The sequence below is a fragment of the Piliocolobus tephrosceles genome, chromosome 5 (assembly GCF_002776525.5).
Source record: "Piliocolobus tephrosceles isolate RC106 chromosome 5, ASM277652v3, whole genome shotgun sequence".
Taxonomy (NCBI): domain Eukaryota; kingdom Metazoa; phylum Chordata; class Mammalia; order Primates; family Cercopithecidae; genus Piliocolobus; species Piliocolobus tephrosceles.
The window spans coordinates 130,792,395-130,809,824 of record NC_045438.1 but is presented as its reverse complement, the minus strand read 5'-3'; the positions used below and the strand labels follow the sequence as shown (position 1 = coordinate 130,809,824).

At 38.1% G+C, this 17,430-nt stretch overlaps 1 protein-coding gene across 5 annotated transcripts in view; it reads left to right on the top strand.

Moving 5' to 3' along the window:
* ZFAND3 (zinc finger AN1-type containing 3) overlaps positions 1–17,430 on the top strand; it is a 336,930-nt gene that overhangs the window by 117,831 nt on the left and 201,669 nt on the right. For 3 of the 5 annotated variants that reach the window (XM_023212705.1, XM_023212707.1, XM_023212703.1), the window contains exon 3: positions 15,875–15,928. The exons of the other annotated variants lie outside the window; for them this stretch is intronic. In XM_023212705.1, coding sequence (XP_023068473.1) covers positions 15,875–15,928 — 54 coding nt within the window. The remainder of the gene's footprint in view (positions 1–15,874; positions 15,929–17,430) is intronic. 5 annotated transcript variants of the gene reach the window in all.

The following is a 17,430-nucleotide window of genomic DNA, read 5'->3' as shown; positions in this document are numbered from 1 at the left end:
TGGCGGAAGTTGCAGTGAGCCGAGATCGTGCCACTGCACTCCAGCCAGAGCGAGACTCCGTCTCAAAAAAAAAAAAAAAAAAAAAAAAGACTGTATTCTGCTTCTTACCTTATGTATCTATAGTCACAGATATGAAGAAATGCTTCCTCACTGATGAAAAGTTAACTTTATAGTGAAGACTTTGAAAGTAGCCGTGAGACAAAATGTATACAGGTTGAGAACCCCAAATCCCAAATCTGAAACGCTCCAAAGTGCAAACTGAGAAAAACAAATCCCAACACTTCTGGTCTCAAGCATTTTGAATTAGGGGTACTCAGCCTGTATTAGATTGTATATTTGTCCCCACATGGAGACCCCATTGTAATTTAGTAAAGCATGGTTTTGGGAGAAGGCCAGACACCTTTGAATAATAAGGTGGTTCACATCAAATAATCATAAGGAACTGTCTTGTGCCCCTAAATGAATACAAAGTTAAAAAAAAAATTATGAAGTTAGAGTTCAGCCATGGTCTTTGTGTTTCTTTGGACTTGTTACAGTTTTACTTTCTGTGTTTATAATTATCTGTCTCTGGTGATCTTTGTCTTTTTACATTTTATACAACCTTACCACTTTTGCTTTTATAAAAATGTTAGGACACTTTCAAGTATCTATAAAGAAAATATTCGCTTATCTCCTCTATATTTTTTACCCACACACTATTGTTTTCTCCAGTTGCATTTGCGTGGCATGACTAGTTAATATCCTGCCTGCTGAAACAGAATTTTAAGTTCGTTTAGAAATTCTCATTCTCTCTCTCTCCTTTAGAAGTGAAGCTTAAACTACGCCCGATAGCTTACTACAGTGTTAAAATACATATTAAAAGTCAAGCATAGAGTCTAATGAGTCTAACGAATATTCCTGCCTCAAAAGCAGAAATGATACTGCCTATGGTATTTTTTTATTTGAGTGCAAATCCAATTTATGAATTTGTGCATTTGGTTGACCAGTGTTTAATATTTAGGAATAGTTAGTACCTAATTCATGATGACCTCTTGTTCTAGCATATTGAAGGCCAGCTATCATTAAAGCAGTGCTTTTCACAGAATGGTTTTGCTGACCTCCTAAATGGAAGTGTGGATGACAGAAGCATCAAAGAGGATGATCACAAGTGGGGAAGGCAGACATTTTAAAATAACTGACTGAAGTAACTCCTCTATTAATGTGACATCATCTCTATGCCCCACAAACCCTTGGAAATACTAGTTTTGGGAGAAGAGAGGAGTATGGTGACCAGAAGTAGCTATAACCTATTGATCATTGTATACTTTATAAGGCAATGAGTCAGAAGATATGTTTAAGGAATGGAAGGTTGTTGGAGTAGCACTGATAACAGATGCTTATCATAAGGCAAACAATACATGTTTCACAGTATACAAAATGCCACTTGGTTGATGGACTTTTAAATGTGTACATACTTAATTTTTAATAAACCGTAGACATGGTATAAACATAGTTTCATTTAAGACTAACTTTTAAGAAATTTGCTATCGTATGTGGTTCACATATGATGTACAAGTGTATGGTTGCATGAGATAAAGCTGGAAGATGCCACATGAAAAATTTAATTGTGGTAGTCTCAGAGTAAGAGTAATTGGGGAGCTTTAAATTTGAATTTTCTCTGTGTTTTCAGATTTAAGTATTAATGTAATTGCACAGATTACAGATTTTTAAAAAGTGAAGTGAATTTATACAATCTAGAAATAGTTTGTTTCTTTCTGGAATGAGCAAAATAAAATTAGCTGTAGTCTGCAGCATTGGGAATCTAAATGTTGACATCCAACGTGAGTGATATAACAATGCTGAGTGCAGGGTGAAATGGTAGATAAACCAAAATGCTAACATCTTTCTTGAAAGTGATTTGAGTTTCATGATAGTTCCAGAAGAGGATAACAAATTCCCATTTCATACCAAGTAAATTAAAATATTTCCTTATGAACTTGCAACTTAGTGGTTGCAGTTACATACTAATCGCTTTCCTGCTTCCGTTTCCTGTTAGAATACCAGAGTAAAAGTGGTATGATTCTAGTCAATTTTGAAAAGCAAAGAGTTATAGGTTACAGCTGAATTTTGAGGCATTACAGTTGAGAGGTGAAGCCAGCTGGGCTTCTGGGATGGGTGGGGACTTGGAGAACTTTTCTGTCCAGCTAAAGGACTGTAAATGCACCAATCAGCACCCTGTCTAGCTAAAGGTTTGTAAACGCACCAATCAGCACTCTGTGTCTAGCTAATCGGGTGGGGACTTAGAGAACTTTTCTGTCTAGCTAAAGGATTGTAAACATACCAATCAGCACTCTGTGTCTAGCTAACGGTTTGTAAAGGCACCAGTCAGCGCTGTGTCAAAATGGAACAATCAGCTCTCTGTAAAATGGAGCAATCAGCAGGATGCAGGTGGGGCCAGACAAAGGAATAGAAGTAGGCCACCCGAACCAGCAGCGGCAACCCGCTTGGGTCCCCTTCCACCTGTGGAAGCTTTGTTCTTTGGCTCTCTGCAATAAATCTTGCTGCTGCTCACTCTTTGGGTCTGCACCACCTTCGTGAGCTGTAACACTCACCACCAAGGTTTGCAGCTTCACTCCTGAGGCCAGCGAGACCAGGAACCCACTGGGAGGTAGGAACAGCTCTGGTCAGGAGGAACGAACAACTCCACACCCGCCACCTTAAGAGCTGTAACACTCACTGTGAAGGTCTGCAGCTTCACTCCTGAAGCCAGCAAGACCACGAACCCACCAGAAGGAAGAAACTCCAAACACGTCGGAACATCAGAAGGAACACACTCCAAACACAGCATCTTTAAGAACTGTAACACTGCGAGGGTCTGTGGCTTCATTCTTGAAGTCAGTGAGTCCAAGAACCCACCAATTCCGGACACACAGTAAGAGGAACAGAGTGAGTCTGACAAATTTTAAGCTCTTTTTATATATGTTTCTTTTAAGAAATGTAGGAACTCCACAGATAATTTAGAAACAAATTACCAATTTCAATACCAAAAATTTTGCAGGATAGTGGAATTTGTAAGCTTGTCATACCTTGATTTTTCAAATTCACCTTTTCCAAAAAGAAAGCAATGGTTGGCCAGGTGCAGTGGCTCATGCCTGTAATCCTAACACTTTAGGAGGCTGAGGCAGGTAGATCATGAGGTCAGGAGATCCAGACCATCCTGGCCAACATGGTGAAACCCCCATCTCTACTAAAAATACAAAAATTAGCCAGGTGTGGTGGCACGTGCCTGTAATTCCAGCTACTTGGGAGGCTGAGGCAGGAGAATCACTTGAACCAGGGAGTCGGAGGTTGCAGTGAGCCAAGATCGGGCCACTGCACTCCAGCCTAGTGACAGAGCGAGACCCCGTCTCAAAAAAAAAATAAAAAGCAAAAAAAGCAGTGTTTGAATAGAGTATTTCTGTTTTTGTAATCTTTTTGACTTGGTTGCTTTTGTATACTGTTTGATTTCTTCAAAGCCGAATGCCCAAGAGGGATTTCTCAAGTATAACACACACACATTTTGGTCATGTGTTTGTTAAAAGGGGACAGCTCAACTTACCAGGCTCTACTTAACCATTATGTGTCTGTTGGTAGGTACCTGTTGGATAGTTGGGTGTCTGACATTCAGAATATCGACAAACCCACCCAGAAGTAACAAATGTTAATGTTTTGTCTTTTTCCTTATCACATTAAAAAGGACACTAAAATGTCACAGTTTTCTTTTACCCTATTCATCATCTTCCTGTCTCAGAGACAACTACTCTCCTTATCCTTATATTTATACTTTTTATTATGAATGGGCATTTATATAAATATTATGATTCTGTTTTAAAAATGTTTAAATGGTATTTTGTACTAGTCAGTCTACAACTTGTATTCTTTTAAATAATGCTTTTAGAAACTAATCATGTTGACACGTTGCTCTTGTTCATTTTAACTATAATATTCCGTTATATTTAATATCTAGATTTACCTAGAACAATCTCCGTTTATGCACTTTGTGCTAGTGAAAATCTTAATAGTACCTCTTTGTACCAAACTGGTACTCTTGTAAGTGTACCAATTTGTTTGATACCTTAATTGGTCACCTTCATTATAATATGCCCTCATTTATTTATCTAGTCACCTGTAGAGGGACATTTGTTGTCAACGGCCATTTTTATACCACAGTTGCAATCCTGTGTTTTCTCTCTCTTCTTTTCTTCAGCACTTGCTTGACTATGTTGAAATAATGTTTCTGTAAGAAATTCTGTTCTTTATGGTGTAGCCTCACTCTGAAATGCGAGCAAGACTCAGGCAACAGGTCCTTAACAGATTAGCAGTGCTGGACTGTGGCAGCCTTTTCTGATCTCTTAGTCTATAGCAGTTTGATGTCTCACTAATAAGCATTCTTAAATTAATTGTGTGGTTAATTATTATGCTAGTCAAGATATATGAAGCAGTGTGTTAAAGATGATGATGTTATGGAAATTATGTCAAAAATAATTGTTGCATTTCTAACGGGAAACAAAGTGCTCAGTGCTGTGAAATAGCTGAGAGGTGGCTTCTTTCAGGCCTCAAGTGGGAAAATTGTGACCATGTATTAGAGTATGATAGGGAAAGTGGAAGAAATGTAGTAGTTACTAGGTCTTTTAAGATAGTTTCGTCTGTCACTTGGCTTTATTTCTTCCTACACATTGGTCTAAAGCTGTGGTCTCTTTATGGTAAGACAGGATTATCCTTTGTGGCATTGAGACAAAATGTTAGAATTCCTACTTGTGTTTATTTCTGTCCTGTATACATAATCTCATTGGTATCTATATTAGTTTCCAAGGGTTGCCACAACAAATTGCCGTACACTTGGTGGTTTAAAACAACAGAAGTTTATTCTCTCGCAGTTCTGGAGGCCAGACGTCTGAAACCAAGGTAATGGCAGGGTTGGTTTCCTCTAGAACCTTTGAGGGAGAATTTATTCCATGCTGCTGCTTGTTTCTGGCTTGTCAGTAGTTCTTGGCATTCCTTTGCTGGTAGACATATCACTCTAGTCTCTGCTTCATCCACATGGCCTTTTCCCCTGTGAGTCTCTGTCTTTCCCTCTTCTGTCTCTTCTAAGGACAAGTGTCCTTGGCCCCACTCTTATCCCAGATTATCTGATCTGGAAATCCTTAACTTAATTACATCTGCAGAAGCTTTTTTCCCCAAAATTATCACATTCACAGATTCTGCGTGAACATATTTTGGGAGGTGGGGACAGGGACAGGGTACATCATTCAGTCCACTACAGGAATATGTAACTACTTTTAAAACAGACATGGAAGAGATGTGCACTCACATTTTATACTGATGGTACACCTTTATCAAAGCTTGGAGATTTCTAGTTTAGAGAACTGTTTGGGTCGGAAATGGTTGGCCTCTTTTCATGTAATTAGACAACCCTCTGTGACATGAAAAGTAGTATGAGTTAAAGCCAGGAACGGTGGCTCTTGCCTGTAATCCCAACACTTTGGGAGGCTGAGGTGGGTGGATCACGAGGTCAGGAGTTTGAGACCAGCCTGGCCAACATGGTGAAACCCATCTCTACTAAAAATAAAAAAATTAACTGGGAGGGGTGGCGCACGCCTGTAATCCCAGCTATTCTGGAAACTGAGGCAGGAGAATCACTTAAACCCAGGAGGCAGAGGTTGCAGTGAGCTGAGATCGTGCCACTGCACTCCAGCCTGGGCGACACAGCAAAACTCTGTCTCAGGGAGTGGGGCAGGAAGTTAATTGCTAATATTCCCTATGTTTCGTGTCCTCAGTAGACTAATGCAGGCTACTGTATCAGAATGACCAGGCCTAGGTTTATGGGCTCCCATTTAGACTTGTCAGGAATATGGATAACTTTCAGATAGACTCAGAAAAGCAGGAGACTGTTTTGTGCCTCAGAGGCTTTGGCTCCACCAAGTTTCAGATACTTACTGTAATTCTTGTTCTGGCTGTTTCCTTTGTGTATGAATTAGAAGATTATGATGAGATTGCTTTTTGACATTTTTCCTGGATATAATACCCCCTTGTACTTAATTCTTAGTCCACAGCAGGGATGATGAGTAAAAAGATTGGACATTATTTTTGGGCCATTAATGTATGACTAAAATATCATCTTTCATGCTATAAAATTTTACACCATTTAAAAGCCTCAGTGCTTAGCTGGTTCTTGCAGTGTAAAGTGGATCTAACTATATGTTAACAGTCTTAACTATTTTTTTCTTTAATTTATTAAAAAAGAGGTTTAATAGCATAGTACTGGCATCTGCTTCTGGGGAGGTCTCTGGAAGTTTCCAGTGATGGCAGAAGGCCAAGCAAGAACTTGCATATCACATGGCAAAAGCAGGAACAAGAAAGAAAGAGTGACAATCTTAACTATTATCAAAGGTTGTTCTACATTTCTTAATTTACTTTTAAACTAAATATTGGGGATAGAGAAGAAAAAATACCTTAAGACTTCTGGTTTGAAGAAAAAGAAAAATGGTACATAATCTTAAATGGAGAATGCCAAAAGACAGATACTTTAGTAGTGGAACAAGAATTAGTTTTTGTGAAAAAAGAAAGATATGGACAATTACATATATCTATTTTTTTAAGGCAGTAAAATCCTGAAATGAAATAATTGCAATTTTAACTAAGATTACTGCAGCCCTTTTATATTATGAAGTCCTTTAATACAATATTATCACATTTGATCCTCACAATGTTGGTGATTTTATAACTCCATTTTACAGATAAGGAAACTTTGACTCAGATGGGTTAACTCATGTTCCCAAGATTAAATAAATTTTAAAGAACTGAGGTTTGATCTGTGGGAGTTTAGACTTGATCTAATCTCCACTGTTTGATGTTATTAGGAATGAAAGTAGTAGACTTAGATGGGATTGTACTGTGAAAACCAAAGCTAAATAGATTAGTTGGGATTGTACTGTGAGGATATAACAGTAACATTGTTTTGCATTTGTGTGTAGGAGTATTCTCTTTTCCTGTGCTCTTTTCTTTTAGCTCAGTTGTAGTTTGCCTCTAGATCCTGTCATAATTAGAGAAACAGTGCTGAAAGCTTCACAGAGTAGCTAATTTAGGAAAAGGTGTGCATGTGTGGTGGGGGGAGTGTTTTTGTCTAACACATTTTCTGTTTTGGTGGTGAGATCTTCATTTCTTAACATCTTTCTTGTTCTTGTTCATATGACTTTTAGCTCATTAACCTTGCTCTCTGCGCTGCATAGTGAAGCACCATTTCTAATTTAGTCTCCTGTGTTTAGCTTCTCAGAAGGTTTTTTTGAAAATGTTTGGAAGTATGATTTAATTGCAAGGCTGTTTGCACATTGTCAGTGTGAAAGCAAAGATAAATTTCATATTCAGACTGTGCAACCTGCAGATTTCATTTGTTAAACCTTCCAGTTGGTACTCCCGTTCTCTCATATATGTGTGCATAATAGTATGGAAAAAAACTCCTGTTTTGTTGTATCCATATTTATCAGTTTGGTTGAGTTATGGAAAAGCCTGTCCTTTGCTTTGTGTATTTGCTCATTTGGAAACCTTGTGTAGTTTATAGAGACACTGGTGATTTGTTCCCCAGCCTCTCTGTGGATTTTGTTCCATATTACAGTCTAATTCCACCTCCCTGTCCTGTACTCCTGAGCTGTTAATTTGTACATTTCGATGCAGTTTGTTTCATCCTGTGTTTTTGTAATCCAAACTGAATGTAACGAGCTATGTGCTTTAGGGACCTGGCTTTGCCTTGCCAATTAGAACAAAGTGGTTACTAAGTAAGAGTATGTTTTAAATAAAACATGGCACCTCTGAGTGGTGTGACACTCATTTGGGAATAAAATAGATGGTTTTAACTCTTTGACTCACAAAGAAGAGCCATTCCGAAAGATCATATATATATATTTTTGTTGTTGTTGTTGTTGTTTTTTTTTTTTTAAGAAGGGTAAAGTTTACCTCCATAAAATGTGGTTTTACAAGTTTCTTTAGGTAACTAAATAAATTTAAAGGTTTGTAATTAAAAATGTACTTTTTTCCTTCATGAGCATTTGAGACATGTTAGCAAAATTCTCTGAATTTCTGAATATTGAACCAATGGCTGCTGCTGAATTTTGAATTTGTTCATGTTTAGGAAGGTGAGGGTATATGAAACCAATAGGTATGTTAGTCTCTTTTTATTTTTCTAATGTATCAAGCCAAGTTTTCGATTTAATGGTGACACTCCTTCCCCCACAGATACTTAAAAATTGTAAAAATTATGAAGGTGAATGTAAGCTTCTACAATCTTGTGGGAGTATTATTTTCAGATAATTGAATTTTGAGCCATCAATGACTTAAGGCTATTTGGAAGTTTAGCTGCACTTTCCTCAAACATTTACAGCACAGATGTTTCTGAATAGATCTTCATAGGCTAATAGTTTACTAATTCACGTCATAGAGGGACCCTCATAAGTTACTTCTGTTATTGTATTTGCATCTACCCTAAAGATAGAGTTTTAGGTGATATAGCATATAAACTCTGTAATTCATCCTTTGCATAAGGAAAACATAAAACTTTGAAGAAAAAGTGGGACTGTATCAAAAACTTTGAAATAGAAACATCAAGGGGAAAGCTAGACATAGAAAGACTTGGGGATGGGCTTAGACATTATAGCATGTATTAACCTATGCAAATAAGAGAGAACAAAAGGAATACATTTCTGTAGAATAGTTCAGTTAAAAAGTATGTAGCAGTATCATATTGAAAGAAAAGGTTTCTAGAAAAATGAGCTCTGTACTAGAGGAGGCCAGTTAATTGGACTACGTGAAACTAAACATAGGCGTTTCTAACATTGTACTGGTACAGGAAAGTCTTGCAAGCCCTGCTGATGGTTTGAAGAGACAATCATTTTAACAGTATTACTAAATGCTCTGTACTTCAGATTTGACAGTTAACCTCCATATTGCTAGTACTTTAAATTGTCTAGTTTTCTGAGTAAAGATATTAAAGTTTAAATGTGCTTCCATCTTCTCCTTAATGCTGTTTCAACCTGTTGCTAAACTGACAGTCCAGGAGATTGAATTTTGTTTAAAAATATTTGACATCTGTAGAGAACACTGAATTTTCCAGCTTTGCGTAAAGTGACAGTGTTTTCCTCAAATCATATGGCTTAGGATCCAGTAGCTGTTAATTTCCATGCGTGAAGCACAAATTAATATCAGGAAGTCTTTCTCAAAAATTATTTTCATTCAGGTCCTAGGCTTCCAATGGCAACTGAAAGCTGGGTTATTCATTTCTCCTATACCTGTTACTCAGTGTACATCATAAGTATTTGTAAACACTAATTTTGCTTTTAGGAAGTCTAGAAGTGCGAGTCCCATTAATCATGTGATATTAGGAAACGGTGATCACAGAATATTTGAGTGGAAAGATTTTTAGAGCCCTTTTCTATCCAAGACACTGGTACTTATTCCAAATGTCTACTGAATTAATGAGTTTCAAAGTAAACTGAGGTGGTGAGGGCAAAGTGGCTTATTATTTCATCTTTTATTTGCATACTTCAACCTCAGTTTCCTTTCTCCTTCCAGTGTTACTATGCTATATTAGTAATCTTGAAGATGAGACTAGAAATAAATCTATAACAAAGTTGCAACAGCCCTTTAATTTGTAGATCCTGCTTTAGGATTATATGCCTTTTCCTGTTTACTCTCTGTAATTCATTTGCTGATAGTCTTGCAGGCAAACATTCATTGTTCTGTAGATTATTGGTACAGTTGTCAAATTTTTGTATATTTGTGTGTATGTGGGTGCGTGCATATGCATACAGTTATTTAGATATGTTGATTATAATTTTTTATTAAAATTTTTATTTAAGTATGACACTTGGATTTTATATGAGATTTTATAACATATAGCAATTAAAAGAACTAAAATGTCCAAAAACATTTTCTGTATCATTAGTGCCTTAAAGAAATTTCCCCAAATTTGATGAAAATCTTTATTATAGATTTTTTAAAAACCCATAGTAAAGCGTTTCATGTTCTAAGATACATACTCTGTGGAAATGGATAATTTTTATAGTGTCCCTCTATCAAGTAGCCTGGGTTTATAAAATATCACAGAGACGAAATTCTTTTCTCAAAATCCCTACATGGCCCTGCAAGAGGAGGAGCCTAAAAAAAGAAAAGAGAAAAAATTGTGTATGTTTCCCGTGGGTCAAAATTTGTCTTCATTGAATGGGAAAGGCAAAACTAATGAATCCGTTTTTCTTTTGTGATGACTGAGGTCTTGTGTTTTGACCTATAGTGTGTATCACGTGGAGAAATGTGCCTGTTATAACTTGGGTAGCAGTTTGAGAACTTAAGTAATGACAATACCAGGTACTTAATATTTTTTCTTTTGGGCTGATACCAGTGGACTGGGGGAGGTCCCCAAATGCCAGTGGGACCTCAGCTCTGATCAGTGTTCAGGCTCTTAACAGTGTCTCCAGTAGGAATTCAAGGATGAGTTGGAAAATAGTGAAATGTACTAAGATTTATTGCAAAGTGAGAAGTACATGCTCAGGAAAGGGGAGTGTGGGCATACTCAAGACAGGGTTTGGCTTCTATCTTTATGGGTTTCTTTAATCAAGGGATGGAATATTCATGAAGATTTCTGGAAAAAGGTGAAAATTTCTCAACTTTAGTGCTACCCATTTTTACACCAATATGGGTGCTCCTGGGACTGTCTTGGCATTGGTGGGTGTGATTTAGTATGTTAATGAGCATATAATGAGGTCCTAGGTGAAACCTAGGTCAAATCCAGTGCCATGTTGGGTCCACTTGGTCTTAGCTAGCTTGACCAACATTCTGCTTTTCAGGGTCTTCTCGGCTCCTAGCTTATATATGTATTCTAACAGTTTCCTTTTTGCTAGTCATGTGAAACTGCTGCCTGGAATTTTCTATTCTCCTTCGACCACCCTATATTATTCCTGTCTCAGGGCTTGGGAGAAACTGTATGGTATTCCGGAAAAATACCACGTGGAGGCAGATAATTTTGGACAATGGGAAATTTTGCATTGGAAGATCATTGACATAGTCTTTTTTTCAAGACAGAGTCTCCCTCTGTCTCCCAGGCTAGATTGCAGTGGTGCAGTCTCGGCTTACTGCAACCTCTGCCTCCCCAGTCCAAATAGTTCTTCTGCCTCAGCCTCCCTGCGCCACCATGCCCGGCTAATTTTTGTATTTTTAGTAGGGACAAGGTTTTGCCATGTTGGCTAGTCTAGTATCGAACTCCTGAACTCCAGTGATCCACCTGGGCCTCCCTAAGTGTTAGGATTACAGGCGTGAGCCACTGTGTCCGGCCGACATAGTCTTAGTTTAGTTAATAGTGGTAATTTATTTTTGGACACACCATACGGTTTAATCTTTACAAAGCAAAAATGAATGTCTTGTCTAAAACACTGTTTTATATAGTTGTCATATAAAATACCCAACTTTGTTTTAGCAGACTTTTTCCTTTTCTGGTGTCAATATTCTGAGCTTATGAAAAGCACAGCTCTTGCTTGAGTGCTTGTCAGACACCTGGATACCTGAGGCACGGCTGGTTACCACTTCTTGTTAAAATTTGGTCAGTGATTCTAGTTGCATTATAAATTAAAATTCAGAGAAACAACCCCACCCTAATATCAGAGCAGTGTTTTTGGTATTTAAAGGGCTGGTGTGGTTTGTTTAGTGGCTCCATTGAAAGGCTGCTTGGGACTTCTGTCTGAATTTTAGATGGACATAAATACATTGTGGATGTTCAGAGTGAGGGAATAATGGGGAATGTAAAGGCATACAAGTCTGTTTTTTAAAAACTGCAACCAAGGGAACCTTTTCAAAGTACTCTGTAAAGGTCATGTTTCTTGTATTTCCTACCTGATCTCTGTGTGACTGAATGGAGGCTATTTCACTTCTGATTTATAAGATATTTACCGTGAGTCAAGGTTTTGTGAACATCTGACATTGTTAGCGCTTTTGTCTTTTGCATGCTTCTACCCTTAAGAAGGAAAACAGACCCAATCTACGTTTAGAGAAGCCCTTCCCTATAGGCCTTTGTTGCACAACTCAAAAGAGCAACAACCTTAGAAAAGTAATTGGATTTTTCAAAACACAAAATTACAATTTTCCCCCCAATTCCTTCATGCACACTGTAAAGTTACCAGGATACCCTTTCCCAATAGTTTAAAATTGTGACCTATTTTTTTTCCCCCTTTTGGTGTCCTGATCAGGGTTCGGGGAGAGGGAAGCATTAATTTTTTACTAATTTCCCTTGAATTCACCAGTGCTTTAATTTCTCACAGCATTGTCAAAGAACTGATGTTGATGCTGTTTTGGAAACTGGCTTTTCGCAAGTGTTTTTGCTATAGCATGAATGAACCTTGACAACATTATGCTAAGTGAAATAAGCCAGTCATAAAAAGAACAAATACCATATGATTCTGCTTACATGACAAACCCACAGTAGTCATATTCATAGAGACAAATAGAAGGGTGGCTTCCAGGGGCTAGAGGGTGGGGGAACTGGAGAGTTGTTTAATGGATAAAGTCAATTTGGGAAGATGAAAAAGCTATGCAGATGGGTGTTGGTGGCAGTAGTTGCACAACAACGTGAATGTACTTAATGCCACTGGAACTGTATGATTAAAAACGGTTAAGATGCCAGGTGCGGTGGCTCACGCCTGTAATCCCAGCATTTTGGGAGGCCAAGGCGGGCGGATCACAGGGTCAGGAGATCAAGACCACGGTGAAACCCCGTCTCTACTAAAAATACAAAAATTAGCCAGGTGCGGTGGCGGGCACCTGTAGTCCCAGCTACTCAGGAGGCTGAGGCAGGAGAATGGCATGAACCCGGGAGGCAGAGCTTGCGGTGAGCTGAGATCCGGCCACTGCACTCCAGCCTGGGCGACAGAGCGAGACTCCGTCTCAAAACAAACAAACAAACAAACAAAAAACGGTTAAGGTGGTAAATCTTATGTGCATCTTATCCCAATGAAAGATAATGATTAAAATAGTGTTTACTTCTGAGTACAGTTTAGTTCTTTACATTTGCCAAAATCTTTGTTCAAATTTCTTTTAAAAATCTATTAACAGGAGGGGTTGAGTGTGAATATTTCATCTTGCTCTGTGACAATAAACTAGTCATCTACAGTAGAGAGCAGAAAATAAAAAAAATTTCCAGAAATAAAACTGAGATTTAAAAACAATGTAATTTTTTTTCCTTCTCATATTTATCTGTGTAGGTGGTGTCATAACAGGCATAATTTATATTATTTCTATGATTAAGTTAAAAAAGTTGTAGTGGCTTTCATTTTGGGCAAGCTACTTTACCTGAAATATTAGTTTCCTCATTTGTCAAATCAGGGGTTACTATACCTCCTTCCCTGGGGATAAAATTAGATGATATAGATGAAATCTCTTTAAAGGTATTTTATTAAAGTACTACATGTATGTAGTTTGAAAAGTCAGAATATTACATGTAACAAAATGCCCTGCCCTTTCTGCTCCAAGTTTCCCCACATGCAGTAATTGAGAGGAAGTTCCCCCACATGCAGTAGTGACTCTGAATTCTGTCTGCTGTTTCTTCTAAATTTATACTTCTCCATATTTACGATTAATATACATATATTGCTGACTTTTTGATTTATCAGTTATACACTTTTTTTTTTACCTTGTTGTGATATATAAAGCCTTTGCTTTCTTATACCGCCATCTCCGATTCCCCCCAACATATTTATAGTGAAATTTTCGTTAAATAATTCTTCAGTATGTACTTTTTTATGGGTATATAAACATTATGACTTTTAAGTGTTTAGCTTAGTATTTCCTTTCTTTTTTTCCCTTCCTAGAGGATTTTCCAGAGATCTTTCTGTTACTTCTATTTTTATTCTATTGTGCTTAAGAAACATTTTGTATGATCCTCATTCATTTATTGAGACTTGTTTTATGACAAAATACGTCTTGGAAAATGTTTTGTTTGTATTTGAAAAGAATGTGCATTCTGCTGTTGTTGAGTAGTGTGTTCTTCAAGTGTCAGTTAGGTCAGGCTGGTTGACAGTGTTCAAGTTTCCATGTCTGTTGATTTGTTGCTTACTTGTTCTGTCAGTAACAGAGAGGGATAGTGAAATCGCTGAATACAATCATGGATTAAAGCAATTTTTTCCTTATATTTATATCATATTTAGCTTCATGTGTTTTGAAGCTCTGTTACTAGGTACATAAATATTTAAGATTTTTACATCTTTATAAATTGATCCCTTCATCATTATAAAATGATCATTTTAATTGCAGATAATGTTATTTGTTGTGAAATTTACCTTGAGGTTAATTTAGCCATGCTAGCTTTCTTTTGGTTAATGTTCACATGGCATAGTTTTTTTCTTTCTGTTATCTTTCCAACTTTTATTTTTAGGTTTGGGGGTACATGGGCACATTTGTTACATGGGTAAGTTATGTGTCATGGGGGTTTGGTGTATAGATTCATCACCGAGGTGATGAGCATAGTACCCAATAAATAGTTTTTTGATCCTCATCCTCCACCCTTAAGTAGGCCTCCATATCTGTATTTGCCTTGTGTCCATGTGTACTTAATGTTTAGCTTCCACTTATAAGTGAGAACATGTGGTATTTCGTTTTCTGTTCCTGTGTGTGTTTGCTAAGGATAATGACTTCCAGCTCCATCCATGTTCCTGCAGAGGACATGATCTTGTTCTTTTTTATGGCTACATAGTATTCTATGGTGTATATGTACCACATTTTCTTTATCCAGACTATCATTGTTGGGCATTTAGGTTAATTCCATGTCTTTGCTATTGTGAATATTGCTGCAGTGAACATATATGTACATATGTCTTTATAATAGGATGATTTATACTCCTTTGGGTATTTATATTCCTTTAGGTATATGAGTCCAGCAGTAGATTGCTGGATCAAATGGTAGTTTTGTTTTGTTCTTTGAGAAATCTCCAAACTGCTTTCTGCAGTGGCTGTACTAATTTACTTTCCCACCAGCAGTGTATAAGCATTCTCTTTGCTCTGTAGCCTCACCGGCAGCTGCTAGTTTTTGACTTTTTAATAATATTTTGACTGGTGTGAGATGATATCTCATGTTGCTTTGATTTGCATTTCTCTAATGATTAGTGATATTCAGCATTTTCTCATGTTTGTTGGCCATGTATTTGTCTTTTGAGAAGTGTCTGTTCATGTCCTTTGCCCATTTTTAAATGGGGTTATGTGGTTGGTTGTTAATTTAAGTTCTTATTGTGTGGGGAAGACTCTGTGTTTTTCCTCTACTGTCATACCACAGCAATTTATGCAAAGAAAACTCCCGTGACCAAATGTGTGTGTGGGGCGGGTCTCTCCCCACCACCAAGCAGTGGACACCAGCTGGGTATCCTCCAGTTCAATTCTGACACTATCTGCCTGGAGGTATAGTGCCAGATCCCACAGGTTAAGGGCTCCTTTCCCGAGACTGCTCCCTCCTTTCCCCACCAGTTGCAAGCCCAGGCCTCCGGAACTTCTGACACACACATCAAGTTGGGATTCCCACAACCCCCTCTTTGAGTTCGATTAATTTGTTAGGGCAGTTCACACAACTCAGAGAAACACATTTACTAAAAAGGATATTTTAAAGGATACAGATAAATAGCCAGATAAAGAGGTACATAGGGTGAGGTCTGGAAAGGTCCCAAGCTCTGGAGCTTCTGACCCTGGGGAGATGGGGTGCACCACCCTCCCTGCACATGGAAGAGTTCTTCTTCACCTTCCTCTTGGCCTACACATGTTCAGCTATCTGGAAGCTTACTGAACCCTCTCTTCTTGGGTTTTTATGGAAGCTTCATGACATTATCGTTTCTTCCCGCAGGGTATACGGTGGCACCCTCTCATGGGAGGGTCTTAAGACCCACAATCAGAAAAGGTAAGGGAACAGGAGCCAGGAACTGTGGATTATGGATATTGGACCTTTGTTGGGTGCATAGTTTGCAAATATTTTCACCCTTTCTGTAGGTTGTCTGTTGATAATTTATTTTAATGTGGAGAAGCTCTTTACTTAGGTCCCACTTGTTAATTTTTGTTGCAATTGCTTTTAGAGTCGTCTTGAAATCTAGGTTTTCTTCTGGGTTTTCATAGTTGTAGGTTTTACATTTAAGTCTTTAATCCATCTTGAGTTGATTTTTGTATGTGGTAAAAGGAAGGAGTCCAGTTTCAATCTTCTAGCCAATTATTCCAGTATTCCAGTACCATTTGTTAAATAGGGAGTCCCTTTTCCATTGCTTGTTTTTGTTGACTTGGTTTTTTTGTTTTTTTTTTTTGGTCAGAGTCTCGCTCTGTCACCCAGGTTGGAGTGCAGTGGCGCAATCTTGGCTCACTGCAACCTCTGTCCCCAGGATTCAAGAGACTGTCCTGCCTCAGCCTCCTGAGTAGCTAGGATTACAGGTGCCTGCCACCATGCCTGGCTAATTTTTTTGTATTTTTGTAGAGATGGGGTTTCACAATGCTGGTCAGGCTGGTCTCAAACTCCTGACCTCAGGTGGTCTGCCCACCTCAGCCTCCCAAAGTGCTGGGATTACAGGGATGAGCCACCGTGCCCAGCCTATTGATATTTCTTGATGGTTGTAGTTGTATGGCTTTATTTTGCGTTCTCTAACCTGTTCCAGTGGCCTGTTTTGTACCAGTACTATGCTGTTCTGGTTACTATAGTTTGAAGGTGGGTAATGTGATGCCTCCAGATTTGTTCTTGTTGCTTAGGATTGCTTTGACTATTCGGGCTCTTTCTTGGTTCCATATGAATTTTGGAATAGTTTTCTTCTAATTCTATGAAAAATGTCTTTGTAGTTTGATGTGAATAGCATGGAATGTGTACATTGCTTTGGGCCATTTTAGCAATATTGGTTCTTCCTATCCATGAGCATGGAATGTTTTCCATTTGTTTGTGTCATCTCTGATTTCTTTCAGCAGTGTTTTATAATTGTAGAGATCTTTCACCTCTCTGGTTAGCTGTATTCCTAGGTGTTTTGTTTTATTTTTATTTTTTGTGGCTGCTGTAGAAATGGGATTACAGTCTTGATTTGGCTCTCAGCTTGGACATTGTTGATGTATGGAAATGCTGCTGATATTTGTCTGTTGATTTTGTATCCTGGAATTTTGTATCCAAGGAATGTGCCTGTTCCCACAAGGCAAGGTTGAAACTCTCAATTCATGGGACACTGTTGAGTACAGGAGACATCTTGCCTCAAAAGCACAGAATAATTAGTCCTACACTGTGAATTGTGAGTACTGGGACAGCGAGTAAGCAAGGCTGGCACACTCATTCCCAAAACCACATGCTTTCTCATGTTTTCTCATCAGGCCAAGCTGATCAAATGTATTCAAACCCTGCATTAAGAAAATTTAAGACTCCCTTCCCCTTCCCCTTCCCCT